We start from the raw sequence: 22,058 nt of genomic DNA, 5'->3' as shown, positions 1-22,058 counted from the left end.
TTCCCTATTTAGTAACTTTCACGTTATTCAACTACTATTAATAGGGGTATTCTAGTAAATGACATTAACTTTTTTACTAAAACCAACACATCCAATCATTTTTTTAAAAACCGCGCATTGCTCAAATAGGATATTTATTATGAGACAGAGGAGTAACAAAATATGTGTCAAAAATATAAAGGAAAAAATAACTAAAGGTTTCAAGTTTTACCCTCAAGGAGGTTAAGATATCGAGGAATTAGTGTTACTAGCATAAAAACAACCACATTTAGGCAAATTTCAGCTAGATTAATCGATTCATTGAGATCCTTTAATCAATTCAAAAAGTCGGATAGGGTTCTTTATTTGCCTGAATCAATTTAAGAGGTCATTTAAGTCAATTTGAACCAACAACATTATCATATTTCAGCTTAAATCTCTGGCAACTCAACCTAAACTGTTTAATTCACTATGTGATTCAATTCATCTGGTTCCAACCATGTCCACAACATAACCATATACACTACAACAATTTGGTTGGGTATCCAAAGCTCATTCTTAATTCGTAAATATTGAAACCATTAAAACATAATTTAACCTTTTAACCCTTGATCAAGAACTTTTACCTTTACAACTAAATAGATGCATGCAAGGGTTCATAACCTAGCATCTCCTATCTAAGATTAAAGTTTAATTAAAAAATCAACCTCTCGAATACTAGAGGTGTTCTAGTCTTGCAAGAATGTATGAAAAATTCCCTTTCATTCTTCAATGGTGATTCAGTTGTACTCATCCACATAAGAATCACTAAGCTAAACAACAGTTGCTAAATAATAAGATGATATATTCCCCAATTTATATAAATCACAACAATGAAAAGTTTCTTAAAAAATGAGAAAAAATGAAGATTAAAATTTGTTGGAAAACAGTTCTTGAAAATGTGCAGTTAAGAAAAACTAATATTCATGATTCAACGATATTTCAACAGAATTAATCACAGTACTAAATTTCATTAGATTCATCTTTCAGTCTATGTAACATTCAATACTATGAGAATATGAAACTACACAGCAACAGAAAATTAAAATAAACAAACGAGTGCATCATCTTCAACCTCCGAATCCATAGAGAGTTCTTCCTTGTCTCTTGAGAGCATAAACAACATCCATAGCTGTAACAGTCTTCCTCCTCGCATGCTCAGTATATGTAACAGCATCACGAATCACATTCTCCAAGAAGATCTTGAGAACTCCTCTGGTTTCTTCATAGATCAAACCGCTGATCCTCTTCACACCACCTCTTCTTGCCAATCGACGAATAGCTGGCTTTGTGATACCTTGGATGTTATCACGAAGAACCTTCCTGTGCCTCTTTGCACCTCCCTTTCCGAGTCCCTTACCACCCTTTCCACGACCTGACATTTTCGCGAGAAAATTTGAGAAACGAAATGAAATGGAGAGATTAGGGTTTTGATTTGGATTTGAATTGAAGTGGGAAATTCAGAAGGGGATCTGAGTATATGTATCAGAGCGAGCGGGAGAACAAGAGGATGGAATTGAGATTTGTGATCTGATATTCGTCGTTGGATTCAATTTTATCAATGGTCCTAATTTGAGATCCGTGCCTTCTGCCCAAATGAATATTGAACGTTGATAACTAAATTTTAACGGTGCGATTCTATTTTGTTGAGCTTGTGCGGATCGGTGCTCCTATGTGCTATTTTGTGCTTTTGGTGGATGCTGTATTTCTTTGTCGCCATGTATATATCATTTTTTTAAAATCTATTTTGATTATAAATATTCTTCTCAGTGTAGTGTAATTTTCTATAATAGAGAGATTGACTCAGTCAAACTAAGGGTGTGTTTTAAGTTTAAAATTATAATCCTTAAAATGTTATTATTTGAAAAATATTTTTAAACTTGTGTTAAAATTTAGATTCTTATTAATATGTATAAAATTTGTTTAATTTAAAATTATGAAATAATAATAATAAATGTGAGTGGTAGTTGGAACTTGGAAGTGATAATTTGTTGAATTTATTCCTCGTATAAATGTTATATTCTCACCTCATAGTTTAATTCATCTGCACCATTTAATATTAAGTCATTAGATGACTTTAAACTAGGGGTCGAAATAGGCCAGGCCGATAACAGTGGTCTACAGGCTAGCCTATATAGGCTCAGGTCAGGTCACACATTATTTTTAAATAGAAAAGGTTTATGCTTCTTTATAAGTCTATTTAGTTAAAAAGGCTAGGCCTCAGGCCCTAAAAAAAGCCTTTTAAGTCTATCAGACCGGCCTATTTAAATAAATATGAATACTTTTTTTATGATCGTTATGTTATGTGAATTAAAATACATAAATTAAACTTGGTTATTTTTAAGAACTTGTGAAAATAAGATGAAAATACCAGTTGAACATTGTTTTCATAAGTTTTCTTAAACAAATAGTCTCCTAGAACTTATGCTAATAGATAAGTTAAAATAAGTTAGTCTATTTAAACATTATTTTAATTGCTTGTTTACATATGTCTAAAACAAATAGGCTTTTATGTAGGCTAACAGGCTAACCAGACATTCGAAAAGGTCAGACTCAAGCCTAAAATATAAGCCTACGACAGGCTACAGGCCAGGCTTAGACTTCGGTTTTTTTGACAGGACAGGCTCATGCTTAGCAAAGCCTAGCTCGGCCTAGCCTATTTCCACCCCTACTTCAAACATATATCACTGATTCTAACGAACGCTTCTTATTTTTTAAATGCTTAGAATGTGAATCTCATGTCCACTAAGTGTATACATTTTGACACTGTCGAAATTACGAAGGATTAGTAAGTAATAAGTCTAGAACCAAAAACACAAGTTTGCGAGCGACAAATCTATTAGATAAAGTTTTGGAATCCACCAAAGAAAAAATATTTAAATTTTATGATGATCAAAGATAACATTGACGGTCACACCCAAAGGTGTTTAAATACATAAAAAGAAACTCTAATGAGCTTTTATCCAAATCAGAAATAAAATAGAAAATTGCTGAAAATATTAAAATGTTGTATTCGGGTCTAAAACAAACTCGGATAGACTCGTGAGTCAGCTCCCTATTTGAAAAGGTATAATAATAGTTTTGATATTGGACGCCAAACTTGCATAGTTGCTGCTGAACATTTCCATCGCGCCACTTTTTCTTTGATATGTTCAACCATCCTTCCTACATCAGTCTCCTCCACCTCTGAAGAACTCAACTCCAAGTTCTCTTCTTGATAAGGAGTAGTGTCTGCTTGATACTCATGAATATCGACAACATTGAAAGTATTTAATATATTCGTGGAATATGGGATAGCTATCATATAAGCATTATCATTAATCTTTCAGGTCACTTTGAATGGGTTATACTTGCGTGACTGCAGGTTGATGTAAGTACCAACTAGAAACCTCTCTTTATGCAGAAACATCATCACATTGTCACTTACATAGAAAATTCTAACTTTATTGCGTTTATTTCGCATAGGAGGCAAATCTTTTGGTAATTCATATCCAGTCTACTCCTTCAAATCCTCTAGGATCCCTGGCACTCCTTCACTTCCTCGTTTATAGTATTCATCTGTCGGTTAATCACCGCGGGAGAAAATTCCAATTTCTTTAACAGCCTCATCAAGCTCTTTTTCACTATGTGTCATCATCAAGAAACTTGACTTTTTTCTCCTGAACTTTTTATCAAAGTGTAAGACAAGAGCCATGTCAATTTCATGTGTGCCCCATGTAAACACCATTAAGTTATCCCGTCCTCAATAGGTGATATCATTATCAAACTGCCAAGGTGTACCAAACAAAATATGACAAACATCCATATCAAAAAGATCATAAAGTACCTCTTCTCTATAATTCTTTCTGATGAAGATAGAAACTTTAAAGGCTAGTGTTACTCGAACTTGGGAGTCATTGTTTACCCAATCGAGGGTGCATGGCTTCTCGTGGGGTTTTATGGGCAACTTAAAATAATATACCAATTTTTGTGACATCAGATTATACGTTGTTCCATTATCCACAGTCATATTCATATTACACACTTTGTTCTTGATAGAACAATGTCTTTTGATCAAATTCTTGTGTGGTCATTCATCTTTGGATGCTAGTAAATTTCTGTGCAAACTCAACTTCTACATATTCATCGTTCTCAATTGTAGATCCTTATTTTCCTCCTCCTCTTCCCTATCTTCTGCAACAGCAGCGACTCTCCTTGTTAGACAAACATTTGATATGTGACCTCTTGCATTACAATGATAACACATTTCCTTAGTGGGTTTAGCATATGTATTATTCTACCTCTAAGCTAATGATTTACCCTGCTACACACCATTGGGGTTGCTAGTCCTCTTATTCTCAAGGTTGTAATCCCTAGTTGGTGTACTATTTTCCTTGTCGCATACTGATTCAAAGTTATTTTGGGGAGAATACTAATAAGTGCCAAAATATCATTATTTTGAGTATATATTTGTGGCACTTATCAATTCTATTCTTTTGGTTTTTGTAATAAAATCCCAATTTTTGTGTAAATATTCATATACTTGAGTTTTGATTCATTTATGTACCGTTTGATAGTTTTTCCATTGTCTTATAGGTATTGGTGCATATCGGAACCTCGAGCAATAAAGTGTTGAAAGCACGGCTTCGAATACGTAGTTTTGAAGCAATAAGGAGAAAATTCTACAGAAGCTCGCTAAGCCAAGTTGTAACGCGCTTAGAGATTCAATAACAGAGGCAGAGTATTCTTCATAAGCTCGCTTAGCTCGGTTAGCTCGCTTAGCGCGGTTAGCTCACTAAGCGAGATCTCTTTTACTGTACTAGATATTTTGTGTAATAAACGCAGCTCGCTTAGCCAGATGACTTTGCTTAGTGAGCCTGCCCAGATTTTGTTTATATTCTTTCATTTTAGACATTTTAGGGTTATGGGTTTGGGGATTTTTTGTTCCAAATTCATCACCTTCATTCTTAGATTAGGATTAGCTTAGAAAACAACTATGGAGCTTGCATTCGGATGATCGGAGGTGGATTGATCATCGATCGTAGCTGACAAACCGAGAGATTTTCAGTTCATTTCTCTTCTTATTTGTGTATTCTCTTTTAGTTGGGTTTTGTATGTGTATTTACTTTGAACTCATGTATACTTATCTTCCATGGCATTATATTCAATTTGCTTTACAAATCTTTGTTGATTGTTATCTTAGATTTTTGCTCTGTGTTTGGGGTTTGAGTTGCTATAGAGATATACGTGTTGAATCCTTATCTGAGATGATTATTTGTTGGTTTCTAAACACTAGAGATATATTTAGAGATAACATTCACTTGTGTGTCGAAGCTTAATGCTTTCGTGTTTGAGTGGCGCGCGAGAGATCGCCGACACGAGAATACGGATGTTCTTGCAGCTTTGCGTTAGAGATAACCTTGGTTGTGAGATATCTCGTAGGTGCTCCAGAGATGGACAATGATGTGAGAGACACATGATGACATTGACGAGTATTGTAGGTTGAATATAACTAGGCGATAAGTTTAAGTTTGTGACGAGTTAATATATTTACATGCCTAATAAGTTATTTGTCTCTTAAGAATGTATCTATTTTCCTTTTTATATTCTTTTCCTTTTTGTTCATTCAAACCCGATCTCGAAAACATAGAAACCATTGAACGACATTCTAACCAACCATTCTCTATGGACACGATAAATCCCGAAAATAATACTTCTAAATCTTTTGTTGCTTGCCGCTATACAACTTCAACAAATACATAAAAGATGAGAAGTTTGGAGGAGATTTCTCCATTAATTATGCCTCTAAAGCTAGACTGCATGCCTCATCCATGGTCCATACAGACTGCAAACTCATATTCTTCTACAAATATCCCTTTAATCCATTGATGTATCAAGCTACCTTCTAGCTCTCAGATTCTCCGAGATCATTACGCTCATAGGAATGTATGAACTTAGTTGTGTATTATGTTACAGTTTTCTTTCCTTGAACACGCTCAATATACATCTTATATAGGGGTGTTCATTGGTTCGGGTAAATCCGAACCAAACTGGAATCTAAACCAAACCATAGTGTTTGGATTAGACTTTTTTCAGTTCAGGCAATAACCGAATCAAACCAATAAAACCCAATGACAATTGGTTCGGGCATCGGATTTTCAATTTTCTACCCGCAAATCCAACTCAAACCAACCATAATTAATTATCATGAAAATTACTACCAAACATTCAACTTCAACAAGAAAAAAATGAAATGTTGTATGTGGATAAGTTATTTTATTCTAATTAGTTATTAGATAATTGTTAGTGTATTGTGGTAATTGAGCATAAAATCTTGAAACTCATTCATTATCATACTAACTCAAGTAACTAATTATAGATTCAAAAGTCTTTATATTAGATATTGTTCTTGTAAGATATTTTTGAATCTATTAGAGAAAATTTGTTAATTTAATATTTTCAATTGAACACTATTAATACTATTTTTTATATTATCATGAAAAATTAATTTACATAAATAAAGTATTTTTTTCAAATATTTTTGCATTGTTTATCTACCCGATAAATTCAACCCATAACAACACATTGTTTCTCGGTTCGGTTGGGTTTGGGTTTTATCGCAAAAATATGCAAATCCAATCCAAACTAATCCATAAAATTTTAATCGGTTTGGATATCAGATTCTCTCAAAACCGAATCAAATTGGCTCACAAACACCCCTAATCTTATAAAGAATTTGCTCATAATCCTCCGATAAAAACTACCCCTAATCTTATAAAGAATTTGCTCATAATCCTCCGGTAAAAACTACTTCGGCATCAATTGTTTCATTCTTCGCAAAGATTTTATCAGCCCTTTTCTTTGCATGTGCCTATAAACAACAAGTTTATCCCACCGGACAGCAACAATACTATTCATCCTGCTCGCCACCATCTTAACTTGCTTGTTCTAAGGGACGCCCATGACGTCGAAGAATTTGCCAACGTCGATATATCAATCTAGAAATTCCTAAACTCCCATTGATCCGTAGAATAATGGAATATCAATCTTCACTCGATAATCATGGTTATATCGATTCTCATGATCAATTATATCTTCCTCGTCGGCTAATTATTCTTTAGAACTCGTATTTTCAACAAAAACAACACGATTGTTTCCACCCCTCAAAAACCCTAACTGGTTCATTTCTCTTGTCCCTTTGCTGGTTCCCGATGTTGTTGGGTTGTTCCCTTAAGTTATTAAAGTCGTCATTTGTTCAATCAAAGCAATTAGGGTCGTGGTAAAAGATGTGGTAATTTCCTCAATGTCTGCTCTGATCAATGGTTGATCTTTCATGGCTGATAAAGCTACAAAAAGAAATAGGAGAAAATATGCTCTAATACCACTTGGCACAGTCATAATCACGAAGGATTAGAAAGCCTTAAGCCTAGAATAAAAACACAAATTTGAAAGCGACAAACCTGTCAGATAAAGTTTTGGAATACACCAAAAGAGAAAATATGTGAATTTTATTATGATCAAAGATAACCTTGACGTTGTTAGTGCTCTGCTCTGTATTATTGTCTTATTGGCATCCATGCTTGGCTAAAACATAATAGCAGCTGAATGTAATGTAATGTACTCTTGCAAATATTAAAAGAACAAAACAGGTACTGAAGCAAGATGTTACAAGGAATGTCATGACTTCAACCATGACATCGCGCCTGCAGAACTGAGGAAGGAAGATTCAGTTTGGTTTTAAAAGATACAGAATATTCTATGTGAATATTATGTAATCCTATGTGGCGCAGATTTAAAGGTCAAAGAATCAAATCAGAATATTGAAGAATCAAATCTGAAGATTGAAGATTCAGCAGTTACTAATTTAGGAGATAAATTAGGTAAGTTATGATTAAAAGGCCTTGTTTGTAGCAGAAGAAATCTGCTGATTTGTAACAGCATGGAGTGCTGCGATTTTAAGCCCAAGTCCAACTAGGATCAGGTTATAAATAGGAATCTTTGTAGCCTTGTAAATCTAACGATCATAATGTAGTCATTAGGGTTTGTTGTGTAGGTGAACCACCTGGATTGTGGGATGGTCACCGATTTGTTCCTCGAAGCCTGTAGGCAAGAGGTATGTGTACTCACTCAGAAGTTGTGAAGCAATGAGTGTAGATGTGTCGTTTGATCGAAGCTGTGAAGCAAGATCAAAGTGTGTATTGGAAGTGGATCTTCTACTTTAACTATTGTCAGTGTGTTATCACATGAGGTGATTGTTGGTGAGAAGCTGTCAAGCATAGGCTAGGGGCTGGAGTGCTTGGACATCACTGCGGTGATTGGGAGTGGAATGGGGATATTCCATATCTAGGGAGGACCTAGGTAGAGGGGTCATTGGGTAGTGATTAAGTGAGGAGGGGTAAACGGCGAGTTTAACTTTGAATTGATACTACTGATAGTGAACTTCATCCCTGGCTTGGTAGCCCCCAGAGTAGGTTAGTTAGAACCGAACTGGGTAAACAATTCTCTGTGTTATTTATGTTTCTGCATTGTTTATTTGTAAGTTCAGTTTGGATGTCATAACATCGTGCATGACATCAGTGTGTGATTTAATGACTGTGCTAACACAGAATCTCTGCAAAGCAGATTTGTTTATGTTAACTGAACTGATATGTGATCCCAACACTTCCAGACTTCTGGATGTTAGGAGTAATAAAAAATTGGGGGATCTGTAGGTACTGCCTCAGCTAAGCTGATGACAGAAAAGATGTCGTGACATTGTGTATGACATTCTGAGTCTGTCTTACCAGAATTTCAATTGGTATCAGAGCAGGCATCCTGTCTATTTCTGGATGAGATCCATGGGAGATACTTTCTGGTTGTTGGAGGTAGATGATTGTTTGAACATTCATGTTCATATTGTATGGTCCCTAGAAGTGGAGGATGGACCTATGTGTGGAAGATTGGACCAAACTGACCAAAACAGGTGTATTCTCTTGGCAAGGGAAGATGGTGTTACTGGTTTCAAGGATATCCAAATGATTCATGCGGGAGTGAAGAATTTGGGGTGTTTTATTCAGCATATAGCAAGGTACAGAGAAGAAGATTGTCAAAACCTTCATGCGGGAGTGAAGTTAATGATAAGGTATTCTTTGTGCTTATTTGTTTCTTTCTGGTCAGAATATTGGTTAGGTCTTGTTGTGTTGCTTGAAGAAGAAGAAGCAAGCATATTGTTGGATTGTTCAGCTGCAATTCTTGGATGTCATGCTTACAACTGGTTCTGGGAGTAAGCATTGTGTAATCTCTGTTGATATATGGCTATTTTCTGCTGCATAGCATCTGATGCATAATCCTATCTTTGAAAGAAGATCTCTAGGGTTATATGGTTTTCAACAGAATTTGTAGCAGATTGTTCTCAACTTTAGTACAAGTGTCAAAGATACTTGAGATATTTTCTCAAGTCCACTCATAAAGGCATGGTTATTGAGGTTGAAGAGGATCAAATGATCAGTGTTCCTCATATTCATCTGCAAAGTTGTTTGATGATCTTCAAGATTGTCAAGAATTGTGTGTTCCAAGAAGAAGGAACTGATGGCATACTGGTATGCAGCTACCAGTTGAAGAACAGATGTTCTGGTGCTAAACTTATGTAGTGTGAGTACATTTGTTTGGAACCTACTCCTGATCTAGAAGAGGAGACATCTGCTTTTTGTGTTGATTGGTCAGAATACAATCAACTGAACCTTCCATCCCAAATGTCAGTTTATTTCAGGCATAAGCTTATGGGAGTTGGAAGTAGAGCTCAGTGCAAGTGAAAGGATTCATTCAGGTTTTCTTTTCAAGACCTCTATGAAAATTCAAGATGAGCTTATATCTGGTATGTTCTTTTGATCAAAGGAACCAGATGTGTGAATTGTTTTCTTAACCATAGAACAGTTAGTGGTGAAAACTGAATACTGTGTATCGTGCATAGTGAAATATGGTTTTGAATATTGTGTGATGATTGAAGGGAGTCAGATTACTGTGTGGAATCTGAGGTTTTTTCAGGAGTTATGTCATAAGTGAATCTGTTCCAGAAACCTTGTTGAGGGAATCTCCTCATGGGGTACAGATTGTGGCATCCATTATCTCAAAGTCAGAAGAGAAGTCTGAAGAAAAGCTTATTGAGATATGGCATATATTATCCCTTAATCATGACTGATGTGTAGCTGAGCTGATGGTGTTGGTCGTGCTTTATTTGTCTTTCCCCAAGTGTCATACAGGAGATGTTGAATGAGAAATCCAAAGAGTCTAAATGAATGATGTCATAACAGATGTTGTAACATCATTGTCAATGCTTTCATGTATGAAGAAGAGATCATTTAGAAGGACCTGGTGTGAGCAGCAAATTCTATCTGAGTGACTAATAGGTGCTTTGACGGGAGACTTAGTACTTATTGGATGTACAGCCTGAATACAGTTTCATATACTCTGTCGGGAGCTAAGTATGTGTATGAAGTGTCCATGATCTGATTTGAACTATGCATCAATTATAGTTCTGTGTTATCTTCAATTAAGCATTAAGAAAGGCAATGGTTGGCTGGTGAGTTGATTCAAGAAGAAGAAACATATAGGAGATGGTGAGTATCTTGATGGGAGCTAAATATTTACATCAACTATGTGGAAGAAGAAGAAGATGTATGTGATGCTTTGTTTTGCATGTTACATCACAACACTTGAAGACACCAGTAAAGATTAGGTTCAGACCTATCTGTTGAAGACATGTTCAAGAGCTATTTATAAGTTTCTTCTACTTCAAGGTACATGAAGTGGCAGTCTGGATCTTGTGTAGCAAGCAAACTAAGGATTCCAAATTTGGAAAGTGTGGCAGTTCCAAATGAAGAATGCTTCAGGTTAAGGACAATTATTCAAAACATCCTTATGTTGTAATTCTCAGGGGGAGTATGAAGTATGACAAGACATCAATCAGTGTAGGTGGTGGAACACTCAGAGATATTGATGAGATTTCAAGTCTGATAAACTAATGTCTTGCGTGATGTCACAACATCACTATATCTTGTTGGTTTGGAAAATTATCTAGAATCTAGCATGTGAAGGATGAAGAAGCAACATTAAGTCTGAAGTGACCGTTCTAATTTAATGTGGATTAGAATGAGCAGATTCTGATCTTGGTGATGGTAACATGTTCTGGCAATTCGTGTTTACTTTCATGATGAAGACTTCAGTAGTGAGTATGACTATGAAGACAGAAGTTTGGTGAGATGATCAACATAGTTGTGGATAAAAAGGATTCTTCTAATTCTAATTGGAGAGTATGTTAATCATTATGAGAAACATCATATCAAGGAGGAATTCAAATTATCTTGGCAGACCATGATCAGAGTGCAACTTGGTAGGGTTATGATCAACAAGTGGAAGAAGTGGCAGTTCTTTATGTTGAGTCTGTGGCAACCTTTCTATGGAAGCATCAAGTGTCAAAGGGTTATTTGTTGATTATTTCAGGTGGAGATAAGGTGGTAGACTTGAATCTGTTGAAGAAAGAGAAGTGGAGTTAGTTGAATGTACTGAACTGTTCAACTGTATCTTAATGTTATACAAGATGTTATAACATCTAAATTCTGATGTGAGTATATTTTGTAAAGGAATTACTTTGTAATAGTGAAGTGTGTCAGCTAGTTAGTTGGGCAGAGGGTGCGCTCTTGAAGATATGAAGATGCATCTTATATTTTCCATTCATCATTACAAGTTTTCCTGTATGAAGCACAAATTATCTCAGATAGGGGGAGTGTCTTCTTAGTTCAAGATATAATTCTAGAAAATTATCTTGGTCTGTTATACTCTATCATCATAATGAAGGTGGTCCAAGTCAGCAGGAGCTTTTTCAACTTAGTTAGAGGAAGTTTCTTATGAAAAGGTTTATTTAACAAGATGTATCATTACAGTCAGTTTTTCTGGGAATGGTTGAATCTAACCATGTGCGTCTGGTATCCACAAATCTTGAACTGTTCTAGTGGCTGCATGTCAACAAGTGTTGGAAGGCTCTTCACAGTTGCAGTATACAGTCTCAAGGTGATCAGAACAACAGAAGTCTATGACTAGTGAGTCAGTAAAGGAGTAGGAGGTCTATTACGTGGTTCATAGGATGCTTTGTCAAAGTCTCTTAAAGAATCTTAAGCTATGTGCTTGAGGGGTGAAAGAGGGACAATGTCTGACAGGATGTCATGACATAGTTAAAGACATTGATTCTGCAGAGTCAAACAAGGAAAAACTGCTTTGGAAAGAGTAATTGCTTTTAGAACTGTTTCCTAATTAATAGTTTGACCATTGAACAAGACCAAAGACTATCGTTACTTCCTATGATTCTCCAATGGCTATAAATTAGCATCTTCGCAGCAGGCTTCAGATATCAAATCTCTCAAAGATGTGTTTCGTGTGTGTTTGTGTTGGGTGCGTCCAGATTTGGTATTGCGATGGGTTCCTCTACCAAAATCTGTTCAGAATAACACAGGGTGGGGAAATCATGGAACTCTACCAATGGTGTTACAGCAATAACAACGAGAATGCGTCTTCTTATTCAGCCTTCGAGAAGGGAGACATTTTAGTTGTGATTTGTGATCTGAGATATGAACACAATTGTGATTTGTGTTCTGAGTTACAAGGGTTAGTTCTTGGAGAACTATAGTGGCAAGAACTGGTTTTCGTATCTTCTTCCTCATGTGCAGGGGGAGTTACAGGTTTTTCCATTGCATATTATGACATTGTATAACTCTTTGTCATATTATGGCTAAAAAGGGGGAGAGAGGCTGATGCTGTTTTTGCCATTGTCAAAGAAACAAAGGTAGATTTGAAGACAGAAGTAGAAACAGACTGAAGATGTTATGATGTGGTTCAGCCTGGTATCCTGAAAGTTGAAGCAGCTGCTCTTGGAGTTAAATTGGAATTTTTATTTATGTTCAGTTTTAGCCACAATAAGCCAAAGGGGGAGATTGTTAGTGCTCTGCTCTGTATTATTGTCTTATTGGCATCCATGCTTGGCTAAAACATAATAGCAGCTGAATGTAATGTAATGTACTCTTGCAAATATTAAAAGAACAAAACAGGTACTGAAGCAAGATGTTACAAGGAATGTCATGACTTCAACCATGACATCGCGCCTGCAGAACTGAGGAAGGAAGATTCAGTTTGGTTTTAAAAGATACAGAATATTCTATGTGAATATTATGTAATCCTATGTGGCGCAGATTTAAAGGTCAAAGAATCAAGTCAGAATATTGAAGAATCAAATCTGAAGATTGAAGATTCAGCAGTTACTAATTTAGGAGATAAATTAGGTAAGTTATGATTAAAAGGCCTTGTTTGTAGCAGAAGAAATCTGCTGATTTGTAACAGCATGGAGTGCTGCGATTTTAAGCCCAAGTCCAACTAGGATCAGGTTATAAATAGGAATCTTTGTAGCCTTGTAAATCTAACGATCATAATGTAGTCATTAGGGTTTGTTGTGTAGGTGAACCACCTGGATTGTGGGATGGTCACCGATTCGTTCCTCGAAGCCTGTAGGCAAGAGGTATGTGTACTCACTCAGAAGCTGTGAAGCAATGAGTGTAGATGTGTCGTTTGATCGAAGCTGTGAAGCAAGATCAAAGTGTGTATTGGAAGTGGATCTTCTACTTTAACTATTGTCAGTGTGTTATCACATGAGGTGATTGTTGGTGAGAAGCTGTCAAGCATAGGCTAGGGGCTGGAGTGCTTGGACATCACTGCGGTGATTGGGAGTGGAATGGGGATATTCCATATCTAGGGAGGACCTAGGTAGAGGGGTCATTGGGTAGTGATTAAGTGAGGAGGGGTAAACGGCGAGTTTAACTCTGAATTGATACTACTGATAGTGAACTTCATCCCTGGCTTGGTAGCCCCCAGAGTAGGTTAGTTAGAACCGAACTGGGTAAACAATTCTCTGTGTTATTTATGTTTCTGCATTGTTTATTTGTAAGTTCAGTTTGGATGTCATAACATCGTGCATGACATCAGTGTGTGATTTAATGACTGTGCTAACACAGAATCTCTGCAAAGCAGATTTGTTTATGTTAACTGAACTGATATGTGATCCCAACACTTCCAGACTTCTGGATGTTAGGAGTAATAAAAAATTGGGGGATCTGTAGGTACTGCCTCAGCTAAGCTGATGACAGAAAAGATGTCGTGACATTGTGTATGACATTCTGAGTCTGTCTTACCAGAATTTCAGACGTCCACACCCAAAGGTGTTTAAATGTATAAAACAAAACCCTAATCGGATTTTAATCCAAAACAGAAATAAAACAGAAAAAGAAATCATAATAAACTTTTAATCCAAAACAAAAATAAAATAAAAATTGTGAAAAATGTTAAAATGTTATATTCGGGCTTGAAACAAACTCGGGTTGACTCGTGAGCCGATTTCCTATCTGAAAAAGGTATAATAATAGTCATTTTAATATCGGACGCCAAACTTGCATTGCACAAATCCTCGCGAAACTTTTCGACGCACGACTTCTTCTTTGATATGCACAACCAGCCTTCCTATGTCACATTTGAAGCAAAGACATATCCTCATATAGTCGGACACTTGGTCCTTCAATGTTATAAGTCTCTGCATGGTCTGTCAATCAGTATTATAGAATTGCAGACACCTTTGAAGATGTCCTTGGCCTCCCACAGTGTAAAGCCTACTGCACCTTTCAACAGTGTAGAACCTACATCGACCTCAAACAGTGTAAAGCATATCGCAACCTCCAACAGTGTAAGTGCATGTTTGGATTGACTTCTACAAGCCCCAAAAGCACTTCTAGTCCACTTCAACTTGAAAATTGTTTTTTTTATACTTTTCTAAAATTAATTCTCCTCCTCCAAAAGCAATTCTAGTAGAAGTTACAATTCCTAGATTTTGAGTTTAGTATAATCAATTCTACATTTATCATATATTATTTATTACAACTCTTTTAAACTTCCCCTCTTTACCCTCTTTAATTTTCATCAATTACTTCTTTTCTTTTTAATTTGTATTAAAATTTATTACCATTTTGGTAATTATACAATTCAAAATCAATTTTGTTAAAACTATCCAAACAACATTAATTGATAACAATCACTTCTATATCATTGTATCCAAACATAAATCAATTCTTTTAAATTCAATTTTGTTGAAATCAATTCTACCAAACTCAATTCTCTCATAATCAATTATATACACCGCCAATCCAAACACACCATTAAAACCTACATCAATCTCCAATGGTATAAATCCTATTGGAGCCTCCTATGAAAAAGACAGCATCCCTCCAACAATATAAAACCTACCGCAACCTCCAACCTTATGCATATAATTAATTCCTAGTTACTTCTATTTTTATATTCAATGTTTTCTACAAGTGTGTTATTAAAGATTTTGCAGAACTTTCTCAATAACAACAAAGTTAGTTCCCTTGCTTAACTCTTCAATTAAGACGAAGAGAGACTGGACAACTCACAAAACTAAGCTCTCTCCCTCATCTTTTCAGCCCTGATAAAAAGAGTCTTGATACTCTTTATTCAAGAAAAAGACATTAAAATCTTTAGTTGAGTTAAATTAACTTCTAACTTTTTTAAGTAGCAACACTTATGTATGTTACCTTTCATTTTGTGTTTATTTATCACAAGAGTTAAAGGATAACCATTTATCAAGACTCTTCACGAAAAAACAAAGGATCAATGCACTCCATCAGGATGGACTTACACTCAACCCAATTAATCAATCAAAACACCTTAGAAAATTTAACCTCATATGTAATAAATTTATATACGATTTTTGTATCTAGAAGGTCAATTACACCAGGCACAAAAAAGAAAAAAATCATTTTCTAAGCACAACTTGGAAAGGTCGTGCATCATTTGCGACACCTACACAAATACAAAGACACATGAAATCCAAAAGGAATATGAACACAAGGCAACTTCATCCTCACCCCTATAATCACACAACATAATCATTTAAACTATTATCTGACTCCAACTGCAATTTGTAGCCCCGCCTCGATGACACGACATGCCTAAACCACAACTTAAAACTAACATGCTCATTTAGACTAATTAAATCCTCTGTAATACTGAAACACCATGGATGAATGCGTAGCCTTATCTTGTGAGAAACCTTTGAACTTAGATCTTTCTGTATGGTGATCTCTCTTTTTAATCTACATAATTCAAATTAGTTCTATATTAAGAGTTATGATTCTACTAAACAATTAAAAATTGTAATCGTAACTGCAAAACATTAACAAGAATCACAGTTAACATGAATAAACCCCTTCATTCATTATCTATCTGGTTAAATCTTGCATAATATCAGAAAAAAGTAACAGCAAATAAAGCATTATAAAGTTCTTTTTCCGTTTTCAATTACACCATAACAGAAACACAAAATAACGCATCATCTTCAGCCTCCGAAACCGTAGAGGGTTCTTCCTTGTCTCTTGAGAGCATAAACTACATCCATAGCTGTAACAGTCTTCCTCCTGGCGTGCTCAGTGTATGTAACAGCATCACGAATCACATTCTCCAAAAAGATCTTGAGAACTCCTCTGGTTTCTTCATAGATCAGACCACTGATCCTCTTCACACCACCTCTTCTTGCCAATCGACGAATAGCAGGCTTTGTGATACCTTGGATGTTATCACGAAGAACCTTCCTGTGCCTCTTTGCACCTCCCTTTCCGAGTCCCTTACCTCCCTTTCCACGACCTGACATCTTCGAGTGAAAATTTGAGAAACAAAGAAAATTGAGGATCTAGGGTTTGAGAGTTGTAAATTGAATTTTGAGTTTGTATTGCAGAATATGAGATTGGGTATTTATTTATCAGAGATTTGGGGCGGGAATGGAAGAAACAACTGAGTTTTGAGTTTCTATCTTAGCCGTTGGATTCGATGTTATCGACGGTATATATTTGCTATCCGTGCATATTGCTCAAAGGAATAACAACCGTCGATAATTACATCTTATCGGTTCAGTTTTATTTTGTAGTTGTTGTGTGGATTCGCGTTTTCTTTCGGCTATTTTGTTTCTTCTTCATGGATTTTTTTGTCAAGTGATATCATCATTTTTTTTTCCCTTCAAATCAACCAAGTACTCTCTCTCCCCCCCCTTATTAAATTAAATAATATATATTTATCTTATTCTCAATTATACATAAAAATAATCAACTTTAATTTTTCTACAGCAAAATTAAATGTAAATTTAATTTAATTTACACATTCTTCCATTTTCCCTATAATCAATTAAAAATATTTGTACATATTTTTATAAAATCTATTTTGAAAGAAAACATAAAAATGTGTTTGAATATCACTTTAAAAATTAAAAATTCAAATATGCGAGAGTAGTGCTACTAAGACATGATTAAAGACAATAAACCCTTTATAGTTGACTGGACTCATAAGATAGTAATAAAGTACATTGAGATCTAGTTATCTCCCTCTAATTATGTTGTTGTTTTTTAGAATATTCGGAGAAGAATTAAAGAATGTCAAGAACACCTGCAGATTTGAAGACCTAATTGTCTTTTTACTTAAATTTTTGTTGTGTATTTCTGATTAATTATATTGTTTTGTTTTATAAGTATTTTATTGATTTATGAATATAGTTCAACTCATTTATTTGATTTTTTATATATTTGATTTTAATAAATTTCTCATTAATAAATTTCTCATTATTTCTCATTAATAAATTCGTGTTTACTAATCGTTAGTTGATCTTGTGGTGATTGGCGTTGGACTTGGAAGGGAAGATTACAGTTTGATTTTCGCAACTACGATCGGAAGGGTGCTTAACCCACTTGATGTCAGAACTGATCCCCAAACCAGACTATATTGATAGTGGTAAGTCGACAATATCAGAGATTTATTGTATGGGTATAAAGATAAAAAAATATAAATTAGTTTTAATATTTTTTTCTACCTTTCCCTATCATCTTTTAAATGAAATTATACAATAGAATAAAGCAAGATGAGTTTTTTTGGCAAGTTTGCCAAGTGTCATCTTTTTAGAAGTCTTAGTATTTTAAAACATGCTATTAATAGTAATCTTATTATATTTAACTTTAATTATTTTATTATTATTTAATTTATTATTTTATTAATTCTTCCGATGCTCTCTCTCATTTGAGTCTCACGTTTGAATTTATGTATGTCCTAATTAATGTTTTCTACCTTCCCAATTCCAACTTTTCAGATTTTGGCCAAATTCAATTAATTCCACTCTAATATAATTTTTACGTTACCTTCCCAATTCCAACCCTTCAAATTTGGCCAAATTCAATTGATAATTTATTTTTTATGTCATTAATCATGCTTCTCTTTCATCAGATCTTTCATCCTATAAAGATGTGCAAATTGGAACAACTCTTATTCCACATTTTGCAGTTTTGTTTTTTTAACCATTCTTGCTATATGGCCGCATTCATTATTTTTTTGTAAGAAGCATTTTGCAGTCCAAGTTTTTCTTTTTCTCATCGATTCTCTTAACTACCACTGTAAATTTAGTTCTTGATTACTTGAAAGTATGATTTTCCTAGAGATGCATAACAATTTTATGTCATTTCAAAGCAATGAATAGAAGAGGAAAGCTTTGAAGCTTCTTGATCTTTTGAATGTTCATTTTGATGAGTTGGTCTTCACTGCATTCAACCCTTCAAACCTGATTCAGAGCCAAATCGAATAACACAGCAAATCTAGAAAACCACAAACTCTGAAAAAGAATCGGGACATAATTTCTGTAACACCCCATACATAACTGACTAGTATATTATGCATGAAATGTTAAAAATTGATGTTTGAGTACATACAAAAGCCCAGATACAAGATGATCCATATAAAACACAACATGAAATTCTAATAAGAATTACAAAACATGTGTCTTCAATGGATTTGCACAGCGGAAAATGAGATCTGACGAGGTCTCCGAGCCAACACCACTTCAAGCCATCAATCCGAACCTGATATCTATCAAAAGCTACTAAACTGCACCTAAAAAAAATATAAGTTGATTGGGGTGAGATTACTAAATCTCAGTGAGTCCTCCTATCCTATGGGTCCACTCGGATCTACAGGGTACATGCATCAAAACCGAATCCACCATTGATCCGGGGTTGTCCTCACATCCGGTACAAATACGGAGCAAACACATGATTCGTCCACCATAGGAGTCATCATATCACAAGTATACAAATAGTATAACAAACACGTATGCCAAAACCCATACCCGTGTATGGGAAATCCAGAAGCGCGTTAATGCCTCGACTAGGTTATAAAATACACACCCTCGATGAGTTACACACATGCCTATTGCCAAGAGACTCGTACAAGCACACTGCAAGAATAGTTAAGCAGGTTCGCACAAGCCTATTTGGCCGCGAGATGACATTAGCTGAAATGACGTCATTGTCCCGGTAACCACCTTTACGCACGTGTTTTCACACCAAGTACTGAACCGTCGTCTTGACACATGAGCCCATCGGGCGAAAGCCTAGTGCTTAGTCTACTTGACTTCACTAGAGGTGAGTTACCGATTATGTATTAGCCTACATGGCCACATAACCCCACCATACCGAGCACGCAAGTGTGTTAACGCCAAGTGAGTAAAAACCCCGTACGGAAACTCACGAGCACACTACAACGGTAGCTCAGGTGTGATCCCCAATGATCATAAGATCGAGCTATAACATGGACCACAAAGTCCAGGACACTCCATTGACCACAAGGTCGGAGTCATGTTCCCAACCTAGCCCCTGACCCGCTTCGATTCAAGCATACACACGCATAACAAGCGATAATCCATACAATACAATCAATTCCGATCGTTTAACCAAAACGATGGTGTCCACAGATTCCATGCATCATACATAATGGCATAATATTTCCAAATATGGATATCACATTCATAATAAGTAATAGATCATTTATACCACACATAACGTAAGAATTATTAATCAGTTAGTAAAGACATAAGTTCTTATACTAATTCAGTGGTTCACTAAGTGGAGTTCCAATATTATTAAATCAAACATTCTGGTTTGGGGACCTATTTCATTAGATAGTACATGTTACTAGCTTTCCAACGATATAAAGTTTGCGCGAAACGGACTTACGACGCAAAAGTTATGAATTTTCGAAGTTTTGGAAAATCTGCCCCTAACAGTGATGTAACGGGTTACATGAATCATGTAACCGGTTACATGACCCAAAAACTGCGTTTTTCACCTTTTTCACACATGTAACCGGTTACATCAACCATGTAACCGATTACATGACTGACAGACCCAAAAATTCTGCATTTTAAGGGTTCTAAACCAATCCCAATTCATTTCTAAGCAACACCAAACATGTTATAGCATCTCAAATAAAATTCCAACATATTGTAATGATCCAAAGCATACATTATCATCATGGAAACATACTTCTATCATTCAATTAAGCATGCAATATGTTTATCTCAATCTAAACCCTTGACATGTATTTTTCCCTAAATCCTACCCAAGTTCTATCTAAAGGACTCACCTTGGATAAATAGAGGTTAGAAGGATGTTCTTGCTGCTATTGGACTTCCACCATAGCCAAAGCTTCATCTCCAAGCTCACCAAACCCGTAACCCCTCTATAACTCATTTCAGCATGCATCATCCAACTTCAAGCTCAGTTTTATCCTTCAAAACAGAAGCTATGAACACTAACACCCCATACATAACTGACTAGTATATTATGCATGAAATGTTAAAAATTGATGTTTGAGTACAATATGCAAGTTGTATCTTGGATCGGCCCGATGTGTGATGTGTCTGGTAAGGTATTGCTAGATACTCTGAGTGGAGAAGTGTTAATCTTGGTAAAGCATGGACATTTTGGCTCTGAGATTTAGTAATCTCACCCCAATCAAATTATATTTTTTTCAGGTGCAGTTTAGTAGCTTTTGATAGATAGCAGGTTCGGATTGATGGCTTGATATGGTGTTGGCTCGGAGACCTCGTCAGATCTTATTTTCCGCTTTGCAGATCCATTGAAGACACGTGTTTTGTAATTCTTATTAGAATTTCATGTTGTGTTTTATATGGATCATCTTGTATCTGGGCTTTTGTATTTACTCAAACATCAATTTTTAACATTTCATGCATAATATACTAGTCAGTTATGTATGGGGTGTTACAGTTGGTAGACACATGTTTTGTAATTCTTATTAGAATTTCATGTTGTGTTTTATATGGATCATCTTGTATCTGGGCTTTTGTATGTACTCAAACATCAATTTTTAACATTTCATGCATAATATACTAGTCAATTATGTATGGGGTGTTACAATTTCAGATCTAGACAGAAGCAAAGAGGATCCTGAAGAAGAATTTTGTTTTTGTGTTCGATTTCATGTTTTACCTTTTACAATCATGGTTGATGAAATCTATAATGCAATAATGTGAATGAATTGGGATAAGGGTTGTTGGATTTTTATCTGTTTTATTTTTGTTTGATGATGGTGTTTGATTTGCGTAAGCGAAATAGACGAGGGCTTATATATGTTTTCGTTCGGTGATGAGAGAAAAGAAGGGCAAAAAATGAGAGATTAGAGATTTGATAGAGATAAGCATGAAAGGTGAGAGGAATTAAGCGTGAAAGAGTGAGGGATGAGATATGTTTAAGCGGCAAGAGAATTTTGTTTAGCATTAATTGTTTTTTATTTGTTGAAAATTGAGATGATTAATTGAGATTTAGAGAAACAAAGAAAGTACAAAGAGGAAGCCGTTTTTTTTTTCAATATAGGGTTTTCGGTTCAACCCTTTCTCATGGTCTAGGGCAAAAAAAATTTATGTAACATATTTTTTAATGACTTTGTTTTGATTATATATCATTAATAAAGATTTTTTATATGTTAGGTGGATGAAATGGTAAACTTCATAAGAAGCTTTGAGTTGTGAAGATAGTAGAGAATAGAGAATTGAGTTTTTTGGTTTTTTTCATCAAATAGTTCACTGAAATGTAAACATCACTATAGTTTAGAAATATTAAATGTGATAATTACGATTATGTTTA

The 22,058-nt window shown here is 35.2% G+C and overlaps 2 protein-coding genes across 2 annotated transcripts; both read right to left on the bottom strand.

The window, feature by feature from the left end:
* Positions 1 to 958: 958 nt before the first annotated feature.
* LOC131662221 (histone H4) lies at positions 959 to 1,497 on the bottom strand. The gene has a single exon (XM_058931940.1). It carries the CDS (start codon positions 1,398 to 1,400, stop codon positions 1,089 to 1,091), a length of 312 nt encoding a protein of 103 aa, XP_058787923.1. The 5' UTR covers positions 1,401 to 1,497; the 3' UTR covers positions 959 to 1,088.
* A 14,780-nt stretch (positions 1,498 to 16,277) lies between these two features.
* LOC131662220 (histone H4) lies at positions 16,278 to 16,824 on the bottom strand. The gene has a single exon (XM_058931939.1). It carries the CDS (start codon positions 16,733 to 16,735, stop codon positions 16,424 to 16,426), a length of 312 nt encoding a protein of 103 aa, XP_058787922.1. The 5' UTR covers positions 16,736 to 16,824; the 3' UTR covers positions 16,278 to 16,423.
* Positions 16,825 to 22,058: the final 5,234 nt, after the last annotated feature.

This window comes from Vicia villosa, linkage group LG3, assembly GCF_029867415.1.
Source record: "Vicia villosa cultivar HV-30 ecotype Madison, WI linkage group LG3, Vvil1.0, whole genome shotgun sequence".
In the NCBI taxonomy this organism is placed as follows: domain Eukaryota; kingdom Viridiplantae; phylum Streptophyta; class Magnoliopsida; order Fabales; family Fabaceae; genus Vicia; species Vicia villosa.
Note: the sequence above shows the minus strand (reverse complement) of the source record. Positions and strands in the feature narration are given on the sequence as shown.

Excerpts from the sequence above, each read along its gene's own strand:
- LOC131662221 (XM_058931940.1), bottom strand. The coding sequence starts at position 1,400 with ATGTCAGGTCGTGGAAAGGGTGGTAAGGGACTCGGAAAGGGAGGTGCA.
- LOC131662220 (XM_058931939.1), bottom strand. The coding sequence starts at position 16,735 with ATGTCAGGTCGTGGAAAGGGAGGTAAGGGACTCGGAAAGGGAGGTGCA.